This window comes from Carcharodon carcharias, chromosome 4 (genome assembly GCF_017639515.1).
Source record: "Carcharodon carcharias isolate sCarCar2 chromosome 4, sCarCar2.pri, whole genome shotgun sequence".
NCBI lineage: Eukaryota > Metazoa > Chordata > Chondrichthyes > Lamniformes > Lamnidae > Carcharodon > Carcharodon carcharias.
This window is the reverse complement of record NC_054470.1, coordinates 140,325,710-140,344,178: the sequence shown is the minus strand read 5'-3', so window position 1 is coordinate 140,344,178 and position 18,469 is coordinate 140,325,710. Positions and strand designations below refer to the sequence as shown.

The 18,469-nt window shown below is 45.6% G+C and overlaps 2 protein-coding genes across 4 annotated transcripts in view; both read right to left on the bottom strand.

Moving 5' to 3' along the window:
- Positions 1-18,469, bottom strand: part of LOC121276928 (arrestin domain-containing protein 3-like) — a 71,308-nt gene that overhangs the window by 41,058 nt on the left and 11,781 nt on the right. The window lies entirely within an intron of this gene.
- LOC121276929 (arrestin domain-containing protein 3-like) lies at positions 13,873-14,528 on the bottom strand. The gene has a single exon (XM_041185615.1). The coding sequence runs from the start codon at positions 14,435-14,437 to the stop codon at positions 14,144-14,146; it is 294 nt and encodes a 97-aa protein (XP_041041549.1). The 5' UTR covers positions 14,438-14,528; the 3' UTR covers positions 13,873-14,143.

Sequence of the window (18,469 nt, the reverse complement as noted above, 5' to 3'; positions counted from 1 at the left end):
GTGACTGGCTAAAAAATCCTTGCAATGCTTTTGGTTCCATAATTAAGCTGTTAATAATTTTCTCTTGGTTTCTAGCACCAAGGAACCAGTAGGAAATGTTGAAAAGTATGGCAGGGCTGATTGTTTGCAGATACTAGCTAACTGAAGTGGTCTTATTAGGAATCACAAGATTATAAGGATCTTCATGGGTAGATGAAATAACTGTGGAGAAAAAAAAAACACCAAGTTCTTGCATTGGCTTTCAATTTACTTTTGCTGTCCTGCTTTCCTATGCTGCCTGTGTTCAATTAAGGCCACACTATTCTACAACATGATTACAATGAAGACAAAAAGTTATGATAGGAAATATTGGCCTTTTCTACCCACTGCTGATGAACGATCTGAGGCTGTGCTGCCGAGATTTGGCGAGACCTGTTCCCTATGAGCAGTGACAGGAATTGACTTAGAATACATGCTCTTGTGCGGCAGTGTGCATTGTGCTGTGACACTACCACCATGCCAAATGGCATAGATTTCAAACAGATCTGGCAAATCAAGGCCAGGCATCCATGAGGTGCTATGGACCATCAGCAGCAGAATTATACACAGCCACAGTCTGTAACCTCATTGCCCGGCATATCCCTCACTCTACCATTGCCACTAAGCCAGGGGATTAACTCTGGTTCAATGAAGAGTGCAGGAACACATGCCAGGAGCAGCACCAGGCATAACTAAAAATGAGGTGTCAACCTGGTGAAACTACAACACAGGATTAATTGTATGCCAAACAGCATAAGCAGCAAGTGATAGACAGCGCTACGTAATTCACAGTCTAAGCTCTGCAGTCCTGCTACATCCAGTCGTGAATGGTGGTGGACAATTAAACAACTCACGAGAGGATAAGGCTCCATAAAGATCCCCATCCTCAATGATGGGGGAGCCCTGCACATCAGTGCAAAAGATAAGGCTGAAGAATTTGCTACAATTTTCAGCCAGAAGTGCCGAGTAGATGATCTATCTTGGCCTCCTCCGTAGGTCCCCAGCATCACAGATGCCAGTCTTCAGCCAATTCAATTCACTCCACGGGATATCAAGAAAACGGCTGAAGGCACTGGATACTGCAAAGGCTATGGGCCCTGACAACATTCCAGCAATAGTACCCAAGACCTGTGCTCCAGAACTCGCCGCGCCCCTAGCTAAGCTATTCCAAGCTACTACACTGGCATCTACCCAGCTATGTGGAAAAATGCCCAAGGGTGTCCTGTACATAAAAAGCAGAAGAAATCCAGCCTGGCTGATTAGTGCCCCATTGATCTACTCTCGATCCTCAGAACAGTGATGGAAGGGGTCATCAACAGTGCTATCAAGCGGCACTTACTTACCAATAAACTGTTCACTGACGCTTTCGGTTCTGCCAGGGCTGCTCAGTTCCTGACCTTATTACAGCCTTGGATCAAGCATGGTCAAAAGAGCTGAACTCCAAGGGGAGGTGAGAATGACTGCCCTTGACGCCAAGGCAGCATTTGAAGGAGGATGGCATCAGGATGCCCCAGCAAAACTGGACTCAATGGGAATCAGGAGGAAAACTCTCTGCTGTCTGGAGTCATACCTAGCACAAAGGAAGATGGTTGTGGTTGTTGGAGATCAATCATCTCAGTTCCAGGACATCACTGCAGGAGTTCCTCAGGGTAGTGTCCTAGGTCCAACCATCTTGAGCTGCTTCATCAATGACCTTCCTTCCATCATAAGATCAGAAGTGGGGATGTTTACTGGTAATTACACAATGTTCAGCACCATTTGTAACTCCTCAGATATTGAAGCAGTCCATGTCCAAATGCAGCAAGACTTGGACAATTTCCAGGCTTGGGTTGACAAGTGACAAGTAACATTCGTGCTACACAAGTGGCAGGCAATGACAATCTCCAACAAAAGAGAATCTAACCATTGCCTCTTGACATTCAATGACATTACCATCACTGAATCCTCCACTAATGACATCTTAGGGGTTACCATTGACCAGAAACTGAACTGGACTAGCCATATAAATACTGTGCAATACAAGTGCAGGTCAGAGGCTAGGAATCCTGCAGCAAGTAACTCACCTCCTGACTCCCCAAAGCCTGTCCACCATCTAGAAAGCACAAGTCAGGAGTGTGTGATGGAATACTTTCCATTTGCCTGGATGAGTGCTGCTCCAAAGACACTCAAGAAGCTTGACAGCATCCAGGACAAGGCAGCCCACTTCATTGGCACCACATCCACAAACATTCACTCCCTCTACTGCCGCTGCGCATCGGTAGTAGTGTGTCCCATTAACAAGATGCACTGCAGAAACTCACCAAGCCTCCTTAAATTGCACCTTCCAAACCTACGACTCTACCATCTAGACAGACATGGGCAGCAGACACATGAGAACACCACCACCTGGAAGCTCCCTTCCAGGCCACTCACCATCCTGACTTGGAATGATATTGCCGTTCCTTCACTGTCACTGGGTCACAATGCTGGAACTCCCTCCCTAACAGCATTGTGGGTGTACCTACACCACATGGACTTGCAGCAGTTCAAAAAGGCAGCTCACCACCACCACCTTCTCAAGGACAATTAGGGACGGGTAATAAATGCTGACCTAGCCAGTGAAGTCCACATCCCATCAATTAATTATAAAAAACTCATCTATTGATCCTGCTCTTGCCCCAGTTCGGTACTTTTAGCTGACTCTTTGTATACATGATTTCAGTCTTATAATTATAATTAATTTGATGCAAACCTGTACAACTTTGTCAAGGATTGCAAAAATTAACTGTGCCTCTGTACAAACTTATCTGACTTCAGGAATTTGGTACAAGTCTGTACAGATTTCAGAAGGCTGGCCCAAATTTTTTTTAAAAATTCTTTTACAGCATGTGGGAGTCACTGGCTGGGCCAGCATTTTATTGCCATCCCTAATTACCCTTGAGAAGATGGTGGTGGGGTGCTTTCTTGAACCGCTGCAGTCCCTGTGGTATAGGTACACTCACAGTGCTGTTAGGGAGGGTGTCCCAGGATTTTGACCCCACAGCAGTGAAGGAACAGCGATATATTTCCAAGTCAGGATGGTGAGTGTCTTGGAGGAGAACTTCCAGGTGGTGGTGTTCCCATCTTTCTGCTGCCCTTGTCCTTCTAGGTAGCAGTCGTGAGTCTGGAAGGTGGTATTCTAAGGAGCCTTGGTGAGAATTAGGATGCTGGGACAGGTTTCCTGTTTATTTGGTTTCAGGCTCATAAATTAGGGATTTGACACGAGCCTGTGTATATTTCTCAGGATTTGCAGATATCAGTTGTGAATCTGTGTAAACTCATACACACAGGTCCTGTTACACAGATTCTGCTCCTCCAGCTGTCACATGCTGGGGATTCAAAGCTTGATCGGGATTTAACATTCTGCTGCAAAGCATTATGTACTCAACTGTTAGAAGCTGCAGAGGCAGAAATAAAACATTCATCCCAGGGCAGAGCGTAGTAGGTACACAGCGGGGCCAAACCTCAGCAGTTACACTTCTCAACTGCTTTTAATGCTTTAAAAATGGGAGTAAACACAAATGGAACGTTAAAACTTGTTCAGTGCTTCTTTCCAAATTCATTATTTTAAGAATTCTGGCTCAATATCGGTGCTGGGACCACATCTGCCAGGGACCTCCTGTGCCATCCCTTCCCAAGGCACCCGGACCACATGGGGTGCACTTTGGGTGCCCATAACCTCACACAGCCTTCTGCAACCTTTGGTGTAGGAGAGGGGAGGGTGCTACACTCACATATCCTCCCAAAAAGAAATAGAAGAATAGACGCATGCAAGTGGCCAGCAAGAATGAAATTTAAAAAAAATCTTTCAACATGCCCAGGCCGACAGCCTCACAATGGGCACTCTACCGATATAAAGGCTGGAACACCTTTTCCTTCTCATTGTACTAGCCAATGTGGTAAACCACCAAGAACCTGAGAACGCAGAAACCCAGCATAGGGAGTCCCATGCTCAGCCCGCACTCCCTGCATCAGTGACTGTTTAGGGATGAGGAATCTACAGCATATGTCTGAGGTCCATCATATCCTGTTCTTGGCACAGGTTATAGTCATGCAACCAGACTTCCCCCAAGCTGCAGATTTTCAATGGGAATCCACAGGAACAAGTAAACAATTCGAGGGTCTTGTTGTTTTAATATATAAAAGTGCTAACAAATCAGTTATCAAAAACCAATGTGAGCTTATTGCTTCTCATTATTACCATCTAAAAGAGCAATTATAGGGATTGCCTGCAAAACTGAGGATGCTAGGGATCCCAATGAAAATTGCATATAAAGGGATAATCTTAAGAGCCCATGCTGATCCTTGTGGCACTCCACTATTCACTGCCTGCATTACTGTATGTCAAAAGTTCACACATTTGGTACTTTGGTAATCGCAAACGAGAACAGGTTTTAGACCAGCAAAGAGTTGGGGATTTTCTAGCCTCAACACATCAAGACCAGTGGGAGGTTGAAAGAGTGGTGTCAGCAACACCGAAAGCGAGAGCACAGGGAGACTAGCAGGGAGGATAAAAGAGCTTGGGGGCAGTTCAGAGCCTACCAACTGTATTCAAAAGAAAACCAAAGTGTAATGTCACATCGAAGCAGGTAAATTATTGATTGATGAGCATTTTTCACTTTTTTCTCTCTGAGCTAGGGCATTCATTCAAACTAGGAGTTGGCAAATTAAAAAATTCAATTGGGGTAAGTATGTCAATTAATAAGGTATAAGTACAGACCAAGTCTAGAAGCATTAATTAACATCTTAAACAAGGTACTAAATATACTGTTAAAAGAGAATGGAGAGTATTTTTAATGGCTGGGCAGCTGAGGCCTGTTGCTTACAATTCCTGCACCATGTCTTGGGTAACCACTTGTGGAGGAAGTGGCTCCAGCTCGAGCTCTGCGTTTCCCAGTTTGAGGAACAGCGGGAGTCGTTTGAGGGGCAGAGAGGATTGTACGTTCCAGGGGGCCATCCCACAGAAAGTGAGAATTAAGGATAGTAGATGGGTGGCCATCAGGAAGAGGCAGGAACAGGTACTCAGCATTAGAGACTGCTGAGTGATGATGAACTGAAGGAGTGCAGCCCAGACCATGGCACCAATGAGGAAGGGACTGCACAGGAGGGAACAGCAAAGTGTAGAACTGCAGTTGTTATAGGAGACTCCATGATCAGGGGACACACAGGCATCATGATCAATCTCGTACGCTGTTGCCTCTCTCGTGCCAGGGTAAAGGCCACCAGAGATGATGCAGGACATTCTGTAGGGAGGGCATGGAAAGGGAGTGGGTCCATAAGAAGTAGCAGGAGAAGTAGGCTATTCTGCCCATCAAGTCTGCTCCGTCATTCAATGAGATCATGGCTGATCTGATAATCTTCAACTTCACTTTCCTGCCTTTTCCCCATAATCCTGAATTCCCTTATTGATTAAAAATCTGTCTATCTCAGCCTTGAATATACTTAACAACCCAGCCTCTACAACCCTCTGATTTAAAGAATTCCACAGATTAACTACCCTTTTATAACACCCATCATCGAAAGCCTATCGCTGCAGAGAGACTCTGTCCGTGTGCACTAGGGATTTCTTTAGAAAGTCCTCAATTTTCTACATGTCCCAATTACAATTGTGTGTTAAACAGTACTTGCAACTTGTTAAAAGTTTTGCTTTATAATAAACAATCGTTCTGAGTTTATTGAAAGAAGCCTGGTTGAAGACACTTTTATTCTGGGCACCAGTAGAGGAAATAGACGATTGGCTGTTTTCGTGAGCAAATTAAACATTTAAATTAATGGTATGGCCTGCAGAGTAATGGGACCAGGTCATCCAACCAGGATGGGGAGGAGCGAGTGTAACACTGGGACTATTGGATCAAAGACATCATCATACTCCTAAAGGAGTATGGGGAACTGAGAACGTGTGTGGAGGCAAGGTGTGATCAGGATCATCAAGGAGAGATTCTGAAAAACAGCTGATGATACTTAATGTTTGCATTGCTTAGTAAGTGGATGTGTCATGTTGTCCAGAGAAAGCTGAGAATCTTGATTTTGGGTCATCTGTGAGCAAAGATGTTCATATGATACAGGACTTGCAGTTCAAGGGAGAGGTTCACGATGCAAACCTTGTCAGCGGTACTAGTGTTGGGTGGCTTAGTACACTTTGGTCCTGAAAGAAGGGAGGACAATTCAACAACAAATGCTGTCGTGAGCTTCGCAAAATCATCGGGTAGAGACATCGATAAAATCCCCTGACCAGATTGTTGTTGATCTTGAGGGAGTACAAAGTACATGGGCTCACCTCACTCCGCACAGACCAGAGGAAGGGGAGATCCATGAACATGGGTGGCAGGGTTACCTACTAGTACTTGGCATTTGGCCAGTCAAATTAACATCTTTGGTTTCCATGAACATAGTGCCTGCAAGTATCTCAACATCAAGATTCGCCACAGCCCGGCCTTCAAAGGCAAGGTTGTGATGCTGCTGCCTCTGCACATGGTTGGTGAAATGGCCAATGAGCTATCAGATTGGTGAGCAGATTGGGATGAACTCTTGACTGCGATATTAACTTTCATAGCTATGGAAGCATGGATTATGTGCCAGTGGCTCCACTGTTGATGATCACTCAAATATCATGATGCTCAAAGAATATGTCTATTTAGAGTAACCCTGATGAATCTGTACATGGAACACAGCTGATTCCAATGAGATGTCAGCAGGTTCCTCACCCCCCCTTTGTTTAAGTGCGAATCTGTGATGCTGTCATGATCATCATTGCCCAAGAAAGCAGCTTTTTTCCAAGCTTTGGCAGTCTTGATCAGACAAAAAGTTACATTTGCTGAGAAAATGCATATCCACAAGGGCCGCTTGATATCATAATGGGCTAGACACCCACCGTGGCCATGAGGGAGGGGAGCTACAGGATCTGGTTTTGTTAGAAGGTGAAAGAGCCTTGGCATCTGCAGATGCGTGAATCTCATCTAACAGCGAATCCCAATGCTCGAGAGATCTCTGGCTTGACAGATGCCAGGGTGCATAACCTGAGCTTGTTTTTTTTTATTATTCAGTCACAGGATGTGGGCTGCGCTGGCTAGTCCAGCATTTACTGCCCACCCCTTGTTGCCCTTGAAAAAGGAAGTGGTGAGCTGTCTTCTTGAACCGCTGCAATCCATGTGGTATAGTTACACCCAGCACTGATAGGGGCAGGGGGTTCTAGATTTGGACCCAACGACAGCGAAGGAACATATGTCCAAGTCGGGATGGTGAGTGACTTGGAGGGGTAGTGTTCCCATGTGTCTACTGCCCTTGTCCTTCTAGATGGTCACGGTCATGGGTTTGGAAGGTGCTGCCTAATGAGGCTTGGTAAGTTCCTGCAGTGTATCTTGTAAATGATATACACTGCTGCCGTTGTTCATTGGTGGTTGAGGGAGCAACTGTTTGTGGAAAGGGTGCCAATTAAGCTGACTGCTTTGTCAAGTGTTGTTGGAGTTGCATTCATCCAGGCAAGTGGAGAGTATTCCACCACGCTCCTGACTTGTGCCTTCTGGATGGTGGACAGACTTTGGGGGAGTCAGAAAAGGAGTTATTCACCACTCAATTCCTAGCCCCTGACCTGGTCTTGTGCTCTAGAACTTACTGCGCCCCTGGCCAAGCTGTTCCAGCCTTAACAGTAGCATCTAACCAGCTATGTGAAAAATTGCCCAAGTACATCCTGTACACAAAAAGGACAAATCCAACCCAGTCAATTACTGCCCCATCAGTCTACTCTCGATCATCAGTAAAGTGATGGAAGGGGTCATCAACAGTGCTATCAAGTGGCACTTGCTTAGCAATAATCTGTTTACTGACACTCAGTTTGGGTTCTGCCAGGATCACTCAGCTCTTGACCTCATAAAAGCCTTGGTCCAAACAAAAAAGAGCTGAACTCCCGAGGTGAGGCGAGAGTAACTGCCCTTGACATCAAGGCAGCATTTGACTGAGTGTGGCATCAGTGAGCCCTAGCAAAACTGGTATCAATGGGAATCAGGAGGAAAACCCTCCACTGATTGAAATCATACCTAGCCCAAAGGAAGATGATTGGGGTTGTTGAAGGTTAATCATCTCAGTTCCAGGACATCACTGCAGGAGTTCCTCAGGGTAGAGTCCTCAGCCCAACCATCTTCAGCTGCTTCATCAATGACCTCCCTTCCATCATAAGGTCAGAAGTGGGAATGTTTGCTGATGATTACACAATGTTCAGCACCTGGGATACTGAAGCAGTCCATTTCCAAACACAGCAAGACCTGGACAATATCCAGGCCAGGGCTGACAAGTCACAAGTAACATTCGTGCATCATAAGTGTCAGGCAACGACTATCTCCAACAAGAGAGAATCCAACCATCGCCCCTTGACATTCAATGGCATTACCATTGCTGATTCCCCCACTAGCAACATCCTGGGGGTTACTGTTGACCAGAAACTGAAATGGACTAGCCATGTAAATACTGTGGCTACAGGAGCAGGTCAGAGGCTGGGAATTCTGTGGCAAGTAACTCATCTGCTGGTCTGCCATATCGAAGTGAATGATGTAGTCGCTTTTTAACGATGGAGTTGCGTGATCTAAATGGGGCAGCAATTCAGTATCTGCCCAACACCAGATCCACTAAGCCCACTTTTTGTGGAACAGTGAATTCTGGTGATCTCCCTTCGCCTTCTGTGTCTCTGAATCCATGGAGTGGGTTATCTTTGTTTCTCTTCTCCCCTGTGAAACCATCACTGAGGAAGGGGGCAAACTTGGAATCAAGAACCAAAGTGTAAATTATGTTCTGATGCCAATGCTCCAAAGAATCGTCTGTCTTGATCATTCCCAAGCACCATTGCTTCAGTGCCCAATGCATGGATGCCACTGAAGATGCAGAAAATTTGGATTTATTTTAAAGTGCCAGCCAGGACCAGCAGCTAGGATGCCAAAGCATACACAGACAATCACAGCCTTACATGAAAGCCAAAAACATGTACAAGGGGCTCAGCTGTAAATTTGCAATTAGGAAATGAGACACACAGACACATGGGCAGGGACACAGGATGACTCGATCAAGAAATGAGGAAGACCATTTTGCACTGTCTGACAATGCCCAGACAACCAGCAGACCAGGCCAGCAGCAAGCCGATTTCCGAGCCTTTAGAGCAGAATTAGCACAAGTCTTAGGGCAAGCCCTAGTTAATTGGAATATAGTGACTGGAGTAAAACAAGGAAAGGGCAAGGGTGCTCATGAATTTGGCAATCAGAAGTTTGAGGTATATTGTAACTACGGGGGTGTAGGTGCTGCGCCGAACCGAGCCTATATACAGTTTATGCAATTGTACAAGGATGGCCTTAGCCTGGCCCACCAGGCAATCCTAAACATCGGGCTAGTAGACAAGAACACATATGGGCCACCGAGGTAGATAACCACATAGGGAAAACTAAGATAAAGGTGTTGGCAGTGGAGGTTACAGACCCTACTGAAACGGTGGCCATCGCAACAGCTGTCCTTAAACCCAAGGTGTGCTTTAATTGTAAAAACCTGAACATAAAATATTTACAGTTTTAGATGTAGCCAATAGATTTTGGTCGATACCACTGGACCAAGAATCCCAAGATAAATTCGCTTTCACAGTGGGAGACAGTATACCTGGGCGAGGCTCCCACAGGGATTCCACAACAGCCTGAACATCTTCCATCAGGTCACAAGTGAGAAGCTGAGTCAGTGCGACGTAGAGTCTTACAACAGCACAATCTTATAATATGTAGATGATATCCTAATAGCGTCAGAATCAGAAAGGGCCCACATCAGAGCTCTCCTGATAGTCTTAAGGACACTGAAAAATGCTGGATTTAAGATAAACCCCTTTCTGAGTTAATGACCGGGAGGGCTATGCGCTTGCCAGAGGGCATAGACACCGGAAACGAGGATATAGGACGCATCAGAGATAAAATTAAAAACTATATTAAGCAACTGGATGGACAGCTAAAGGAATTACAACAGGAAGTGAAGGACCAACAGGTTATCAGGGATTTAGAAGAGAGGACAAAAGGGGGGCCCCCGTCACCACTGGCTGAGGTCGGAGACATGGTGTTTGTTCAAATCACCCCTAGCCAACCAGGTTTTGCCCCAAAATGGACTGGACCGTACAAAATCATTTTGACCAGCAATTCATCTGCCTGCATCGATATGAAGGGAAAAAGTAGGTGGAAACAATGGTCGCAACTGAAAAGGCATGATGTAAGTAAGAAAGACTGAATTACCAGTCAGTGAGGGGAAAAACAGGCAACGAGCAGTCCATACTGTGTTAGGCAAGCGGTGTAGGATTCATTCCCGATCTGGAGGACTGGCCATCCGAAAGACAAAGGGGGAATCCTCAACTACAGGGAAGGTCACCATGGGTTGTGCACAAGGAGGGGTGAAATGGAGAAAGCTGCCTCTTATATATGACCTAACCCCTGGTGATCACCAGCAGTATGCTTCATTACAGAAATAACAATAACCAGGTAACCTCCATGCCAAGATGGAAAAAAGCTGGGTGTTGATAATCATTACCAGGACCCTGGCTATCACAGCCAGCACCATACAGAATGTAAACCGTGAAGCAGCGGCTGGTCTAGGCTTATAGTACAAGAACGTCAGATATTGCGTGAAAGGAGGTGTGAATGTCACAACGGAAAAGTCAATGCTCTTCAAATGTGGCACCGAGCTTATGTAACTATCCGCTAGAATAAGCGATGGAGATATGGGAATGGAACTCCGATGGAAAAACAAGGGCCCAGCATGCTCCTAGATCAGCGATGGTTTGGAAGGACCCTGGACATGTATGAAGGGGGCACAGGTCCAGATACAACGCGAGAGAGATTTTTCGCAATTTAACTTCACACCCCGGGACAATAACAACTGGGGTCACTGCCCTGGGGAGGAGGGCTTGGGAATGACAGATACCTGGCATTGGATCTTGAGGTCCAAACACGCAGAGTTGACTAGAACGGCGGACCCCCGGACTGACAACACCCCGCTATCACAGGCCACAACGACACCACAGAGACTATCTTGCCCAGACATGACCCCTGGGCCACAGAATGGATTGGTACTGTATACGGACGGTGAACTATTGAATGGTAACGTTAAACATGAAATTGTACCGGTAATTGTGAACCTGGCAGGTATACAACTGCCTGAGTATTGCAGTAATCAAGCGCCCCTACGAAAATCATGCAAATTACTGAGTAAGGCTGTGATTAATCAGGCAGCCAACACCACTAGATTCAAGGAACATGCTGCTTTCCACCGCCAGAAGAGAGGATTAGTTAACAACGTACCGACAGGGATGAACACAGGGATTTCCCTGGTAAACTCTCTCGACATTCAAGGAAACAACTCTGAGGTCACAAATCTTAAAGGGATCACAAGGCAGCTGCTCATAAGAGCAGCGAGGGGCAGTGAAATGGCAGCTTCCACAGAGGGCAAGAGTGTGGCATCTCTATTGGAAAGCATACACGTTATAGAGACCCATGCTAAAACCACCAACCAATTAATAGAAAGGGAGGAACAACAAGAGGACAGCACCCAAAAAAAGCCAGCTGTGCCATGCTTACGGCCAGTGGATGATCAGGCAATTAAGACACAATCTGGCCCAGATCCAAAGGTGGGAGGTACCGGGCTGGATCAACAGTACCTGGTTGTAGTGGATGGCCAAGAACCCAGGCATCATTGATGCCTGTACATTGAAAGGAATGACCAGGGTGTATCCGGTGATTCAGAAGTGCACCACAAAACCAAAGGAACATGATAGGCATGGTATGGGCAATCCCCTCAGTTACAGCAGGCATGGGCCCGCACCCTCAGTACCAACATTGGGTTATCCGAAACAATGACTCTTTCCGGTACTACCCCATGGACATGCATGCCATACACAAGAATGAGGGCATACAAGTGGGTGCAGGAGGGAAGGTAGCCTCACGACTTGCGCCCATCCAGTCAGAATGGTGGGGGGGGGGAGGGTTGCTGGACGAATGTGGGTACAACCGAATGGAGGGTTGTACGTTAGAAATTACTCACAGAGAAAACCATCACACCCGCTCAGGATACAAGGGAAAGGGGGAAATACTGTGTGACAACCACTGAACAGTTATACACGTACAACAGCCTACATTGCAACATCACCACCCCCAATTTCTGCTTTAAAACCCGGCTCTTAGTTACTATCGGACAGACACGAATGGTGTACATCCAACAAAGGGGTCAGGTCTCAGTCAACACCTCCAACACACTCCGCGATACCCTCGAACAGTATAAGGAAGTTAAGCAGGCCCCAATTTCCCATTTTCCCTAAAGTCTGAAAAAGATTAAAGATGACTTACGAAAGGTGATAAAAGAACGTTATGTGTTACAGGCGGTATTTAAATCACTAATCAAAGATACAGAAGAGCAATGAAGTGTCGGACTGGGGGCTGAATGTAGATATACACCCCTGGATAAGAATAATCTCTCATATACTCATCGCAGTGCAGCTAGTGTTAGCATTGGCATGGGGAAATGCAGCACGTCGTAACTGTAAGAAGAAAGCCCTTAGACATAGGACAAAAATAATATTAAAGGAGTAACAACGGCTGCTGGGACAGGACACAATATTAATGTAGTAGGGTCTCAGCCTCCCAACTTGATGGCCGTGCACCACCGGAAAGACAGGAGTCTCAGACATTAGGAAGCTTAAAAACTTAGGAAGAGGTCTGGGTGATGCCATGGCCCGTAGGACTTGCTCGGATCGGTACCACCGGAGGAGCCATGACAGAACCATCGGACGCAGATTAATAGATTAAGCTAGTCAAATGGTTACGCACCCAAAAGCGGGGACTGAAGATGCAGAAAATTTGGATTTATTTTAAAGTGCCAGCCAGGACCAGCAGCTAGGGTGCCAAGGCATACACAGACAATCATAGACTTACATGAAAGCTAAAAGCTTGTACAAAAGGCTCAGCTGTAAATTTGCAATTAGGAAATGAGAAACACATACACACGGGCGGGGACACGGGATAACTTGATTAAGAAATGGGGAAGGCCATTTTGCACCATCTGGTAACCTCAAACCACATCCAGTCAGCCCCTGTAATCTTTTTGTATTGAACAAAAATACATTCTTTGCTATCTCCAAAAGGACAATGCTTAGTCTTTGCATTGCAATTACTGTACAAAAACACAGCTATCAGCCCACCAGAGGGTCATTGTGCTGTGGCATTTGTCTAACTAATACCATTAAGTTGTAACCGATAGTAAAGGATATATAAACTGTGCTCATTTGAACCTCGGTGGAGAAGTGCCTGGATTGCCCAGCGTTTGCTCCCTGCATGCATAATAAAGGAATATTGCATCTGGACTCCGAGTGTTGAAATTTTGTACCAGAATATTCCTTGGACCTTTCACCACAGTTTCCATTGTTACAGTACTGTGATATTGTGAACTAAATAGAAGTCAATATCTGAGCATGTGCACCAAATAAACTCACCAATTTCCTTTGGTGAGGGGGCTGAAATACTCTTGACGCTGCCTGTAGATTGTTAACTTTCAGACTGGCGCATACATAGGCAGTGCAGTGATTGAAGTGAAAATGTCGAACTTTAATGCAGCCATCAAAACAACAGTACAAAGTAAGGAGACAAGATGACCATGCCAATGAGGGAACACAGGTTCCCAGTCACCAGACAGCGATAACCTATAGTGGCAGAGCGCCAACACTGACACTTTTGCCATTTGCAAATTATGGAGCAACTATAACTTTATCAAGTCACAAAGAATTCACAACTTTAATTGATATAATGGAAAATGCAGCCTGTGCTCCTGAATTTTTAAATGTGTAAAGGTAGAGCTTGATTTAACGTTGTCAACAATATCATCTCTAACCGCAAATTTGCAAAAACTTAAAAATATAGTAAAAGCGAATACTGCCCATGCTGGAAATCTGAAATAAAAACACACAGTGCTAGAAATGCTGCTTTCATTGTAAAAGTGAATATGTCGTGCTGGAGAACACTTCCAGTCGTTAACTCCACCAGAGTTCATCGCAGTCCTGGCATGGAATCGCACGGATAAGTTGTGTTTAATTGCAAATGTGTTTTTTTCGATTTCAGATGCTCAAGTCTCTTTGCAATGCGGGGAAACACTCACCGATTAGCAGGTTCTTGTACTTCAAGTACCTGTTCTGCTCATAGTAGCTTCGACTGTCCGAGTCCATTGAATTACCCTCCGTCCAGTGAACATAAGCTTGTCCTTTGGCGTGAATTTTAAGAGCTTTCACCTCGATCTGAGCATTAACCTGCACAACAATTCGGCCAGAGACCCATTCCCCGCTGGTGTAGATAGGGACGGTGTTGTCAATAGCGCGGTCATAGAGTATTGTAAAACTCTCCACTTTCCCCATCGCTACGGCCGATGTGCTGAGACTTAAACTGAGACCATTTTCTCTGCACTCGGTAAAATATCAGGCAGGCTTGGGATAATCAGAGATCCATTTTTTGGAACAGAGAGAAAGACAATCCTATTTGGAGTTAACACTATCTGGGCTGTGAGCTCACTCTGCTTCCGTTTTGAGAAATTAGGATGACATAACTATTCAGTCATTTCACCAAACACACACACCACTCCACTGCAATTCAAATTTACCGAAAGAAAGGGAGCACCGCTTTATTCTCACACTCTTTGGTGTTATGACATCTTACTCCTTCTTGCCCCCGACGGTTGGGCTGTGAGGTGCTGGTGAAATAAGAGCTCCTAAAAAAGGTGCTTGGAGATCACCGCATCCCAGTAGACGATTAACCTCTGGCCATTCATTGCGTGCAGTCAGCATGTTAAATGGGTGCTGTGTGCAATCTGTGCATTGCCCGCACACAGCAGGAGATCCGATATTAGGTGTAACCAATGGACTACCTTCATGTTTTAAAGGCAGTAGCTGCGCAGTGGTGGGAGTCCTTCGTAAAGTGAACCTGTGCTGAGTTCCTTTGAGGAATAGCTGAAAAGAGAGCCACACATCACTCAAACATGATTGCAGGGCACTCACTGACACACTTCACCCTTTTTTTCAGGAGAAGGTGGTACATAACAGGAAACAGCAGGAAAGGATGGAGGACAAGGCCGTCAGCAAGTGTTGACACCCTGGAGGAGACAATGCTGGTCACATGTGCAGGGGCAGTGCTGAAGCTGTGGTTACTGGAGGGATTGATGATGAAGATGCCTGCATACCAAGCCCTTCTCCCCCCAATCTCTTCTGCCTCAACCGCCTGTAAATGATCAGTTCTTCCTCTTCCCCTCAGCACAACTCAATCCTTGTGCCTTTTTGTACGGAAGAACTGGAATCTTCCCAGTTACAGCAGGGAGAGACAATGTAGATGAAGATACCCTCAGTCATCAATTAATATTACACTCAGTCACCAGCTCAGCACCGGTCACCACATGCACTTTAGAACCTAGAACAGGGCAAGGGTCTGCACATGGTTAAACGACAGGCACAAGTGCACAGGGACTAGGCTGGGGGCAGGCATGGGATGGCAAGAATAATGCATGTGCCAGCTTACTGGAGGGCCAGATCAGTCACCAATTCTGCTGCAGAGGAGTCAGATGACAACTTCACTGGACCAGATCACAGATGAAAGATCATTGACTTGAGCATTAACTCTGCTTTCCTCCCTACAGATGTTGCAAGACCTGCTGAGTATTTGTAGCATTTTCTGTTTCTATTTCAGATTTTCAGCATGCACAGTATTTTGCTGTTGAATTAAAGAAAGCTGATTGGCATACACAACCAAATGCTTGATGCACTGGAGAGCCTGCCAGAAAGACTGCTCACAATGACTAGGATCATGGTGGAGTCTAGCGCCAACAATGAAGAGGTGGTCACTTCCACCAAGACAGCCCTGGGGCTGTTGGTGAAAGGGAAGTGTGGTTGAGGTTACTGATATCACTGACTAATAATCTGATCATTTAGAGCACAGACAGAAAGGGGCTTCCTCTTCCTGGTCCCTCACTTCTCCCTCCTCATGCTCCTGCTTCTCGCCTGACAGATGTTTGCAAGTCTTGATACCTCATGCCCACTTGAACCCGATGATGTTAAGTGCATACCATTTTGTAATGTTATCATGTTGTCATAGTAATCCTGGGTTGTAAATGCTACACACATTTGTAATTGGCAGCTTGACCATGGTGGGGGTCTGGAAGGGGGAAACCCATGGGGTCCCTCACCATTGCAAGACATCCTGCACCGCTCGATGAGGTGGCTTCTTTGGTGAATGGTCAGCTGTTGCTATATGATAAATCTCTGCCGCTTACAGTGGCCTAGCTTTGCTATAGAAGGCACAGGTGAGAACTTTCAGGACTCAAGCTTTAAAAGATTGATCAGTGCACACCAACAATTGTTCAGTGCAATGGGTGGCCAGCCAGGAAATTTCCACAACAGGTCAGACAACTTGGAGTTGTCTACTTCCAACTTTTGCGGGGTCACCAACCATGGGCATCTTAAGTGATCTCATTGGAGACACAGCATCCTTTTACCTCCCATGTTGAAGCCAATGGGGTTTCACAGTGCAGAAATACCAGAATGAGGAAGAACATTAGGAATCTGAAAAAGGGTAACGCTTGGGGTGGTATTTAACAGAGGCAATGGGGGTCTTGCCTGTTAGTTGGCTAGCCAGCAAGAGTCCATGTTGCATATTTTATGGAAGGCCTGCTGAATTAAGTGCCAATCAGGCAATAACTGGACAGCGGCAGGCCTTCCCCAGGATTAAGGACACGGGGTAAGTCCCGCTTGCCAAGAGCTGCCGAATAAGCAGAGCCCAGCAGCTATACTGGATGGCAGGACCATCAGGAAGACAATGGCTGCTGCCAGTAATACATCCCCTTTCTCCTCCCCGTCATTACAATGTAGCAGGTAGAAGTTCTCAGCAGCTCCGCCCCTCCCAATGCCTAGTCCCTCAATCAGGCAGTGAATGTCTTCAAACAAGGGACTCCCTCCACCTCCTTCTTCCTTCCTTCCTTCCCCCCCCCCGAGCCTGCTAGCAACCCACATAGGTTGGCTTATTCCCCAAATGATGAGCCTCCCCGCCCACCACTGGTTTAATACTAGTGGCAGCAGGATGAGGCCCTTGAGTGGCCATTAGTTGCAGCAAGGTGGGAGGACCATCCACAGGCCTTACCACCAACTTAATCAGGTGGAGACCAGAAGGCAGTGGAGGCCCCACTGGCCACCCTCTTGCCTGATTAAATGCCTCTTCCACCACCAAACTTGCCATGGGGGAAGGAATTAAATTCCTTCCTTACGTTCCAGATTTGGGTGTGAGTATTAACATATTAAAAAATTACTTACTTTTTGGTGTACGGAATTTGCTTAATGGTTATTTGTTGCCCAGGCAATGTGATTTGACAGAAAGATCCACACTGGTAGAAAAAGCATTTGTGTCTTCCAGCTGGCCCAAAGACCCTCATTTACATATATTAAATAAGCATCCTGAATGCCTAATAATTAACGTCAATCTAAATGGTAACAGGCATATTTGGGAAAGACCGTGATCCATAGTCAGGGTCCTAACATCCATACATTCTGATGCCTGTTGAAAATTGCTCCTAACAAGTCATCAGTTCCAAATAACATGATTACTTTATAACAGGACATAGATGTTCCTCAGTACTTTTTCTTCAATCACAATAGACATTATGCAAAAACTTCTTTTCTGCAAAGAAGTTCAAGACAATTCAATTAAATAGTTCAGGAAATGAAAGCAGTATAGGATAGGAAGGGCTCAGCTGTTGGCATTGCTTTTAAGTTGTGGTTATACTCTGCATAAACAGCAGTTTATTGCCAGCAAAAACACATTTTCTCGATCACGAAACTAATGTCAGAGCATGAGTAATTTTTCCTCACTTTAATGACAGAAGTGATATATATTAGAGGTAAATTGCAATAATCAAACAAAAGTATGTAACTTAAAAGGTTACTAGAAAGGCTTGCAATTCTAAAAACTAGACCAGTATTTTCAGCTCAATTACACCAGCACTCCAAGGTACATCAACGCAGTGTAAAGGGAACAGTTTCTCTGACCATTTCCATAAGTGAGGTGTGGCATATAATGTATCCAAATATAGACAGTATTATAATCACAAGCAAATGATTAGAATCTGTCCCTTTCAGATATTGCACCTTTGTGACTCTGGGAACAATGGATGGTTTTAAGTCATTTGCAATCAATGTTGCTATAGGCAATTGCAGGAGGAGGTTAAAGTTGAATGGCTGGAGAGCCTAAGCAATTGATCACTGGAGGCTGAATCTTCCGAGGAGAGGCAGTCACCATTGGATTGCCACTCCGCTCCTATTTACTTAGCTTGCATCAGAGCACCGCATTTCTTGCCTGGACCTCCGATCTGGCCACTTTGGAAATGCAGAGCGTACCTGTTCTGGAAGTCCTTC